The sequence below is a fragment of the Mytilus edulis genome, chromosome 9, assembly GCF_963676685.1.
Source record: "Mytilus edulis chromosome 9, xbMytEdul2.2, whole genome shotgun sequence".
NCBI lineage: Eukaryota > Metazoa > Mollusca > Bivalvia > Mytilida > Mytilidae > Mytilus > Mytilus edulis.
This window is the reverse complement of record NC_092352.1, coordinates 76,069,450-76,080,890: the sequence shown is the minus strand read 5'-3', so window position 1 is coordinate 76,080,890 and position 11,441 is coordinate 76,069,450. Positions and strand designations below refer to the sequence as shown.

The window sequence follows — 11,441 nt, the reverse complement described above, 5'->3', positions numbered from 1 at the left end:
CTGCAGCAAATGTATCGGATTGTCAAACAATCCAATTATACACACTTGTCGTTGATATGCAGTCGCTAAATTAATTAAATTTGATGCTTCTTTGAAATGTTATTGTCATTTCTAATAATGTTACATTGATCTCTGTTTAAGGAAAATAAAAAAAAATATTGATAACGGCTTGATTGCAACTATATGTGGAATAGAACTCTTATACATTTCCTACAAATCTGTTCCAGTTATAATGCATGACTTGATACAATGTCTCAAAAATTACAATTTGATTAAGCAATTATTGCGAGTCGAGCAAATAAAATGATGGATCTTATAAGACTAAATAGTGCAAATATTATTGGCTGTCATTGACATTTATTTTGCAATATGTTTCATTTCACTTTGTAACTGGGTTCGATTCCGAGAGCATACGCATGCAGCTATAATCCGTCAATGTGAAGCTATCGATTTTGTGCTTCCAAGATGGACACGCTAAGAGAATAACTCACCATTTTCTTTCTTGATTTGCTCCAAGGAAATGGAAACCAATGGCACAATGATTGTTATATTGTGAATCCGTCTGCAGCGGTTACAGTAAACATCTCGATATTCAACGGCCATTACTTAATAGTTATTATTGTTTGATTAAATTAAGATATTCTAAGTAATGTCTGGATAATTGTGTGACATGACGATTATTTCATGGAATAGGACATAATAATCTTTTTTCTACATTGTTTTCCCGCCATTGCAGATGATTATCTGTCGAATGGAAGGAAGCGTATTTAGTCGTCTGCTTAGCTTTGATTCTGAAATCTCGCTCATGCTGAATAAAAAATTAATGGATGATTTTGAAGGTTTTTTCGCAAGGTGCTATAGAATTCCACGTGCCAATTTGTTCATTTCATATTTAACATGGACTGTTGTACGAAAAAGCGTTTATTTATGGTAATGACGAGTGCATGTGCGTGTGCCGCCTTTGGGTTATTAGCGATATCTGTCGCCACCGATTATTGGCTATATACTAGTGATCTACAACCTAATAAAAATAACGGTACCAAAGGAGTATATAAAAATCATTGGTCGGGACTTTGGCGACAATGTACAGTCACAGGTAATTTGTTTTCTTTATATTATAATTCACAAATTTTATATTTGACGACGTGATTTAAAATCACTGCACCTTGAGAAGTCACAAGAATCGCCCAGTAGTATGTATCTATCTATATGTTATAAATTCCTCTAGTTACAAAAACGTACGTTGTATAAATACACAGGGAGAAAATATGCGTTGGCGTCCCTTTCTTTAAAAAAAAAAGGAAAATATTTTGACCTACAAGTACAACGCACCCCATAAACATATAGCGTATGTTACAAAGCCCAGTCCGTGTCCATGGTTCTTGGTAGTAGAGATATAGTATGTCTAATACCGTTATATACATTTAATGTGATCTGACTGTTTTTTTGATTTTTTTACAATTTTTTTTTTTTTAAATCGAGTTCTTTGAAAAGTGCAGATGACCATGATACTATGCTACTTAGAATATTACCACAAGGCATTCCCAACTTTATCTAATGTTCAAACGTTTGGTCGGAACATTAGTTATCTTATATATTATTGAACTTACTTATAAGATTAGATATTACATGTATCATGCATGAATGACATAACATTAAGAATGGAAATGGGGAATGTGTCAAATAGACAACAACCCGACCATAGAGCAGACAACAACCGAAGGCCACCAATGGGTCTTCAATGCAATGAGAAACTCCCGCACCCGAAGTAGTCCTTCAGATGTTTTGATATAAGTATATCTGTGCTGTCTTCTGCTTCAATTACCTAGTGACAAACACATTTCTTTATTTATTAGTTCGCTTTGCAACATTCATAGACGTCGACGCGCTACTGCAGAAAAAAATCCGTGTAAAATTGATTCGAAATCCTTTGGGACATTTTATTATGTAAAATAGCGTGTTTTGAGACGGAAAAGCCATTTGTTTCAAAATATACATAAAATGGAGCAAGCAGCTTAATTCAAAAGCTCATTATAATCACGATATATGTATGGCAAGCATGACTACTATAATTTTGTAGATTTGAATTTTTTGTCATTTGTTTTACAAATATGTTGACTGGATTTAGTCACACACGTGACACCTAAATACTGCCGGTATTTATACTTTGATGGAAACAGAGGATTATAAAAAGAAACTTGAAAAAACAAATCATTGTCATTTTATTAATAAAATCTGTTAAGAATTAAAAAATACTTTCAGGATAAGTTTGAAATGAAGACATACTTTTTTAAACATCAACACTAGATGTTTATAGAAGTTACTGTTTTACAACTGGGATCGATAATAAATTCGTAATTTTAACACTTACTTATATGGAATAGGCAGCAGCAATTTTAGTTTTCCAAAGGCAACAGTAAACGGTAATCTTTCAATTAAAAATTGAGGCGTAAAATTAAACTTGACACATATACCATATTGCAAATTGAAGGTGAACTTATGCTTGACTGGTATAAAGCTATATCAAACAGCGAAAAACAGTAATACAAAATTTAAATAGTACCTATGGGAGTTTAGAATGATAAAAAATAACTTGCAGCTGGATATTACATGGCATTGCATTACAGAAAGGAAGAAAACATATTCGATCTTTTGCATTATTGTAACTGGGACATGAAATTTATCTTTTTAGCAATTTAAAGACATTGAGGTCAATATTGTAAGGTCTTCACTAAAACGAACTGGAGCTTATTCATGTATACTAGTATGTGAAAATAATGTCGAATGAAGCGACCTTGTACCATTTGGGATCTATCTTATGACCATTTACGACGTACTTTATACAATAACCTATAAGTAGCCTATAGTTAACTGACAGGTCATCAACTGAGGCTGATGATATAATATAATTCAATCTAATGTCCATTATATTGCTTCATTGTAGTCATGGTCTGTTGAATATCAGCAAACATTGGTTGTGTTAATCGGCCATCAAAGATCATTTTAATATCCGAAACACGAGAAACTTTTTCATCATAAACGTCTCAAATATATTTAAGATGTTGACTACAGTAAAAACATCTTTGAAATAAATAAAAGCTTAATGCATAACAATAGTCATTGACTTCCACGGTAACTGATCTTAATGATTGGTTACGAGGGCCGTGGGTATTGGAAAGATAATAAAGCTATAATTGTATTTGTAAAATCATTAACTACTTCTGTAAAAAGCAAATACAATGAGTCATTCACTAGAAGGCCTGTATCTTTATAGAGAGATTTACAAACTTGATAATCGATGATTTCCACAAAACAACACATTAAATACGTTCTAAAATCATGCCATGTTTATGAAAATCTTTTTGTCCACAAAACAACACATTAGATACGTTCTAAAATCATGCCATGTTTATGAAAATCTTTTTGTCCACAAAACAACACATTAGATACGTTCTAAAATCATGCCATGTTTCTGAAAATCTTTTTGTTTTGAAAGTGCACTATATGAATTAATTCGTGGATACTGACATTGAAATCTTTAAGTATCCTTAAGCTATCTAAGAATACTATCAAACACAGAAAGCTTCAAATATTATCAGTGAATCAATTGAAAGGACTCAGTTGATATGAATATATAAATGAATGAGTTGGCACAGTCTTAGACATTAGATGCAAAAAGGTTTGAACTCACAAAACAATTTTTGTTTAATATAGATTTAAGAATATATCAAACTTACAGGCGACACTTTTAAATTAGTCATATCATTTCATACGTTGGAGAATGGTCGACTGTGTTGTTCAAATTCTAAAATAAGTTATTATTGTTTGTTATGCTCACACCGGTCATTGAAATTGCCTTAGTGGTTTTGTAGTAGGGTTGTCTCCTCTTGTGAGGACGGTCTGGTTTTCGAACCCAGTTTGGATAGTGATTTTTTGCAGTGTGAACATCTCCCTTGAACTTGACCGCGTTTCTTTGTTCATTCCTCTACGTTTAGTCTGGTTGGTCTTATTCTGCTTACACCAGTGACAGGTAAACTATATTTTGTCCGTAGAATCATAGTGTGAGGACTATTTTGAACTGACAAGCTAGATTCGGCGGACCTACAACCAAGATCATTGATCAGTGCCACTTATATATGTTAGCGACCTATCATAGTTAGGGCGAAATTTCTATTCCTATATCTATGTTTTGGATTTTTTTTATTAACAGTCCAAAATTGTCGTCATAAAGAAGCATATCTTTTTGATTGATATGCATGTAATATTTGCCACTGAACTTCAACTAATGGCCAATATAATGCACGGTCACATCTTTTCATTTGATTGATGTTGGTCGTGAGCAACCATTTAACTTCAAATAGGGAAAGGGTTATGGTTTTAGAGAGAAAAAAACTTGGAAGTTCCCTTAAACATCTTGAATTTCAAAACTTTTAATGTAATACTGGTGATTCCTAATAAGATTCAATGAATGCAGAAATTTACTCTCCGTTTTATTAATCCTTGATCAGTTGATAATTGGTATAAAACTCAATCTTACTACACAGTAAACGTATCTGATCATAGGGATTTCAATGCATACGTCATTCGTTTCTGTATTGTCCTTACGAGAAAGTACTCTCGTAGAGAAAAGGGGGAGCAGAAAAAACACGAGAAAATAGTCGACCAGGCCTTGAAGGCATAAAACTTTGCTCAGTGCTCGGAGCACAAAAATCATGCTCGAAACATGAAATCCAGCAATTTGATTGGTTGATTTTCGAGTACGAGTACAAAAAACTGACTCGAAAGTTTTATGACCGCATGGCCAGAACGTTCAATTTGGACTGTTATAGTTGCACCGTTATTTTAGTAAAATGACATATTTAAATACATGTAGCAGCGAGTGATCTTCTATTGTACACAAACATAAAAACGATCAATGACAGTAAATAAAAAGAAAATTGATATCATTAACCGCCATTTTTTTTTATATGTGTAATGCATATATGTTTGTTCACTTGTAGGAGTTCTGTGATGATCAAGTAAATGAGAAAATTGAGCAAATTACTAGTGTACATCTTGTTTGATCTACGTTAGTGTTTTAATCATAGACTATATATATATGCACTCCCTGCATGAACTTGATATAAAACCTATTAACGAATTTTATGAATTTTCTTCTATGCATTCCATCTTGTTTTAATCGCCTGTCATTTCTATGCATGCCCATGAAATGATTTAAAGATTAGTATTGATTTGGACATTCCTTATTAGACATGCATTGTATATATCGTCTGCAAGCATGCGTTTAAGTAAACAAAGATGGCGGAAATGTAATTGTCGTCTGCATTAGCGGTCAAATTTCATCTTACAATAATCCAGAGCATGACATTTAGATTTATTGCCTTATTAAGATGATAAAACTACCGGTTACTAGCCATTCGATTGCTGTCTAGATGGTTTCTTGACGGATTACGTCCTACTGGTAGAATAGACAGTCGTATTCAGAGATTTTGATTTCTCTGTCGAGAAATTGGTAAATTCATAAAGAAGGGAGGTTGTGTCTGTTTCAAGGCAGGAGGCTGTAATTTCAGTGGTTGTCGTTTTTGTTGTATATCATATTTGTTTTTTTATTTATTGCTATGTCGCACATCAGGTAGTTCGTTTTCTCGTTTGGTTTGTTACACATTCGTCATTTTGAGGCCTTTTTCTATCTTAATTATAGCTGGTTATGTGATATAGTTTTGCCCATTGTTGACCCATACAGTGATCTAATTAAGATTGTTAACTTCTGCAACAGTTTGGTCTCTGGTGGAGAGTTGTCACATTTTCAATTACACCTCATCTTCTTATTTTCATATTGAGAGCGAAATTCTGCTTTTCAACAGACATTCAACTGCACGAATGCCCTGTATTTGCTTTACTTAAGTGGATCAATAGTTTCCTTATCATACCCAAGAAAAGTAATTAAGCTCTCAATTGCCATTTTTCAAGAAATACGTTAACACACGTACACCAGTGATCAAGACTTGGTTACTGTCCCAACAACAATAATTCATAATGATGACTTCATATTTAGTGATTATTTTAATGAGTACTAACTGCTTCGCATGAGAAGGATAATTAAAAATATTTACAAAAGCATATGGTTGAAACTATTTACATAACTACTACTATTCTATATTTAAAAAATGTTTTCCAAAAGTATTTAGTGGGAAAGTACTATATTTGGAGGTAGTAAATTCAATTGTATAATTGTAATGTATCTGGTAAAAGGCAAACATGAGTAATTGTAACCGTCTTTGGATGTAAGTAGGTACCTGTTAGTTTTGTGGATGAATTTGTCTGTTGTTATAAGTAATTCTGATGATACCGCGACAAAATGGAGTACAATTTTATAGAACAGGATGGGTCTAGTTTTAAGTTTGCGTTGTTGTAACTTGCTGCAATGATATCTGATAAGATCGACCCTTTCTAATGATTCTAATATAATGCAATTAAACAATTAATGCCTTATATGTATAACAAATGTTTACCGAAAGTATCATACATATGTATTTTAAATTCTGAGCGTTATGCTCAACATAAAATGTATTGTTTAACAATGCTTAGCATTTATTTTAGTGTTATGTTAAATATTAATCATGATGATTGTAATGCTAAACAATTTTTTTAATGTTATGCCTAACACCCACTCTGGTATAATGCAAACTACTGCTTTAGTGTAAGCTAAGCACTAATTATAGTGTGAGGCTAAACACTCATTCAAATTTAATGCTTAAACAATTTAGTTTAATGCTAAATACTAATACCTAATTGTATAATGTGGGTCTCATTGGGGCTAAGCGTGATGCGGGATTGCCGATTTTTTGTAAGCGTGTAACGTGAAAGTCAAATTATTGTGTCGTGAAAACGGGAAATGAGGTCTTGCGGGACCCGGGAAATTACAAAAAAATAGAGAATTGCTTACGCACATAGAATCTAGTGTAAGCGGGATACGGGAATCTAAAAAAACAGTAAGCGGGATCCGGGATCAGAACCCCCCAATGAGACCCCCTATAATGCTTAACCTGATTTTAGTGTATCGCTTGAAAACAAATTCTATTGGAGGTTTTGGATCCCGCTTGCATGTTTTATCCGGCCATAGTCTTTGTGCATGTGCCTGTCCCAAGTCAGGAGCATGTAATTCAATTGAATAGTTTTACATTTGTCATTTCTGGGCCGTTCTATGTCATTTGGTCTCTAGTGAAGTGTTGACTCATTTGCAATCACATCACATCTTCTTTTTATGCCCCACCTACGATAGTAGAGGGGCATTATGTTTTCCGTTCGTTTGTCCGTTCGTCCGTTCGTCTGTCCCGCTCCAGGTTAAAGTTTTTGGTCAAGGTAGTTTTTGATGATGCTGAAATCCAATCAACTTGAAACTTAGTACACCTGTTGCTTATGATATGATCTTTCCAATTCTAAAGTCAAATTAGACTTTTGACCCCAATATCACGGTCCACTAAACCTAGAAAATGGTAGTGCAAGTTTCAGGTTAAAGTTTTTGGTCATGGTAGTTTTTGATGAATTTGAAGTCCATTCAACTTTAAACTTTGTATACATGTTCCCTATAGTATGATCTTTCTAATTTTAATGCCAAATAAGATTTTTATGATCCATTCATGGACATTATGTTTTCTGGTCTGTCCGTCCGTTCGTCCGTCTGTCCCGCTTTAGGTTAAAGTTTTTGGTCGAGGTAGTTTTTGAAGAAGTTAAAGTCCAATCAACTTGAAACTTCGTACACATGTTCCCTATGACATGATTTTTTTAATGTTAATGCCAAATTAGAGATTTCCCCCCATTTCCGCGGTCCAATGAACATAGAAAATGATAGTGCGGATGGGGCAACTGTGTATACTGGGAACACGTTCTTGTTTTTATTGTTGGGTTGATCAAGCCAACAATGTTAGATATGTAAATTTGATTTCGCAAATATATATATATATATACATGTATATGTTGTAATGTTAAAAATACTAAAATGTATTCTACAATAATGCTAAACCCTCACTCTACTGTGATGCTAATTATAAATTTAGTTTATACCTATTTATACTTGTTAAACAATGAAGGTTTAATTTAAAATGAAATAACCTTTAGTGAAATCTTATAGAAGTGTTATACTATAAAATAATCTTTGTGTAATGCTATAAAACAATTTGTAGTATTATGAATAATCCCAGAATGATCCTGTTATATTACACTTGACTTTTGAATCTTCAATACCACAAGGCTTTCCAATAGTCAAACAAACCGAACAATCGATTGGGAGGACACGATTGAATACCATTATTTACTGAAAAGGTGACAGATTCGCAGTTAATGTACTTCCTGTTTGTGTTTAATTTCTAAGAATGCATTACAATGAAGACGTAGGCATTGGAATTTCAATAATTTCTTAATACAAAATAACTTTATAAATGACATAGATGGTAAAAGTTGGAAACTCTGCTAAATCGCGATCAAACAATGTTGAGTAACCGAACTGTGTTGAAGTTAGATTGATTGACTGGTTCTTTCGGCGACTATTTTCGAAATAATGTCGAGTAAACGAACAGTGTGGAAGTTAGATTGGCTGACTGGTTGCTTTTGGGTTTTGTCCTTTGGCAACTATTTGATGAATGTCCAAGACAAGAAAAAAATTAATACATAAATTCAACAACCGTGTCAACCAGGACATAGGACATCAAATTTCAATTGGTACTGGAAAAAAGACTTAAAAAAAGTCACATAAATTTAGCTTTTCGGTACTAAACACAAATGCAATTAACTAAATGACGAAACGCATGAACACTATGTACCAAAATAATAGTGATGGCAGTTAAAAGCCAAATTTAAAAGAATAGATACACCCATGTTTCCCAGATTAAATTATCCATTAGTGCACTGTATGTGTTTATGTTCATTATTAAGGTCGCCTCTACAAAGAGAATGCATTGGCAACTTTCTTGTTCGTTTTAAGTCCTCGTTGACTTCTTGCGCACTTATTAACGGAGACAAAAGTTTTTTCAACAAACAATCGTAAGCCATGAACATCCGAGACTCGATCTGGTTGTTGGACAGGAAAGACAATGCTCGAAATTAATGTTCCAAAAAATATTTTTATAAAATGTCGAGATATCAATATCATTTTTACGTCTGTTGTCAATTATTTCCCAAATTTCACGTGACAATGGTAATGGCGAATTTGTTTCATTTATTTGTGTAAGATTATATGATTATTTGATCTATAGTGTTTCTGAACTGTACTGAGAACGGGAATTAGATAATTCCTTTAAATTAGAACCAACTTGATTTACATGTAGAAAAGTCATTTTATCATGAAATTAACGGAATTACAGTTAGTTTAAGCTCCATATTATGGCAATTTAACTTTTGAAAGCAGACGTAACAGTAATAGCTTCAGACACTAAATAATATATAAAGGAGTGATTTGGCGTTGATTAAAGTCATACGGCCCTTGTGCATTTTCTATTACAAAACTGGGTCGATAAACTAATTTGTGTCCGTAGATTAAGAGCCTTAATACAGGACACTAGTCGCTTAAATCATGAGAAATTGATTAGTGGAGGTAATATAAGGACAGTTTAAGCATTGCATTGATTGCGGAAAATTGTAACATTTCTATTTGTACAATTAGATTAGTTGAAATGTTGATGTTCATGTTGTGATTGACTGCTCTGAGAGTTTGTGTACCGTAATAAAAAGAAGGATTTAAGTTTCAAATGGCAAAGAGAATAGATTTTTTTTAGGGGGGGCGCTTTGGTGATTCTCTACTTTGTAAAAGTTTTATCGAAAGGGGGTATGCTTGATGAATGTGTTCTTTAAACCCTCCCAAAAGTTTTTGTTTGGACGTACAAAAGTTGATGTTCATGTTGTAATTGACTGCTCTGGGAGTTTATGTACCGTAATAAAAAGAAGGATTTAAGTTTCAAATGGCAAAGAGAATAGATTTTTGTTGGAGAGGGTGGGCTTTGGTGATTCTCTACTTTGTAAAAGTTTTATCGAAAGGGGATATGCTTGATACATGTGTTCTTTAAACCCTCCCAGTAGTTTTTGTTTGGACGTACAAAAGTTGATGTCAGTGATATTGTTGGCTTTTTTCAAAACTACCTCTACCCTTTTTTGGGGGGGGAAAGTATGCGTCATTTTCATTAAATTGGGAAATTTAAAATAAACCATGAATTTGACTCAAACTTCAATTTACAGACCCATTTTCAAGAGTCAAACCCTGCTTTAAAATAAGACCCCATTTTGTCAGTGATGATACATAAATAGACCCTCAAATGTGCACATACAGTCATTTTAGGCAAGAAAATTGTTTGAATGAGTGTTTCTCGGTTTGTATTCATGCACAATTACTACTGAGACTGCACTGTTTGGGAAAAAAGTTGTCTTTTTGGGAATAATTTTAAGCCAATTTTTTTTCAAATTGGGATTCTTCTCCAGGGGGAAAAGCCTTTATTCTCCACTAATTTAAGACAAACAATATCACTGGATGTTCATGTTGTAATTGACTGCTCTAGGAGTTTGTATACCGTAAAAAAGAGAAGGATTCAAGTTTCGAATGGCAAAGAGATTTGGAACATACTCACAATTTTTTGAGTTTGGTGGTTCTCTCCTTCATAAACATTTGCATTTACAAGACAATGTTACGTATGAACGAGTGCTACTCAGTTGGGTATCATTACACATGAAGCACTCGTTATACTTATATGCATACATGTATCAATCAATTGATTGCGTTAAATGGTATCATTTTTATTTTTAAGATTTTTGATCAGTTAAAATGTTTGTGTTCATGCTATGTCTGACTTGTACATTTGTAGGTAATTTGAACTACGTAGTATTGTTTGTTGTCTCTGTTTGTATGTCCCTTTTTTCGGAGGTGTCGGATGTTGGTGGTTAGTGTGTTCTGTTGTAGTGTCCAGTATTGGTAGTTACTATAATTATTCTCCGCGAAAAGTTATCATTGATTCGTATTTTTCGAAAGAAGAGTGGCAGGTATATACAACTTGTTAAATATGGAAAGTGAAAAGTCGGGTAGAAATGTTGAACAATGGAAATACATGTAGATTAGTTTAAATTATCACCAAAATGTGAAGCATAAACATATAGAAATGTGAAGCATAAACATATAGAAATGTGAAACATAAACATATAGAAACTGAAAGCATAAACCGGACCAACACTTTATTTGCAAGGTCAAATTCTACCCCTTACACCTGTTTATAATTATTAAACCTCAATTTAAAGGATGGATGATTTTAGTGGTGTTTGCTCATCGTAATGTGGAAAACATGTCAAGCATTTTTAAGACATAAACAAATCAACAAAACAATTAATATGTAGATTCAGCATAGTGAATAGAGAGAAAAGGGGGTGGGAAATTTAAAATGCCGTGGAGAAAAAGGGGTATGCTG

General features: G+C 33.3%; 1 protein-coding gene across 1 annotated transcript in view; it reads left to right on the top strand.

The window, feature by feature from the left end:
* The first annotated feature begins 349 nt into the window (after positions 1-349).
* LOC139489050 (voltage-dependent calcium channel gamma-5 subunit-like) overlaps positions 350-11,441 on the top strand; it is a 67,885-nt gene continuing 56,793 nt past the window's right edge. Inside the window, exon 1 of the mRNA XM_071275150.1 lies at positions 350-1,096. Within this exon, the coding sequence (XP_071131251.1) occupies positions 898-1,096 (199 nt within the window). The 5' untranslated portion in view covers positions 350-897. The remainder of the gene's footprint in view (positions 1,097-11,441) is intronic.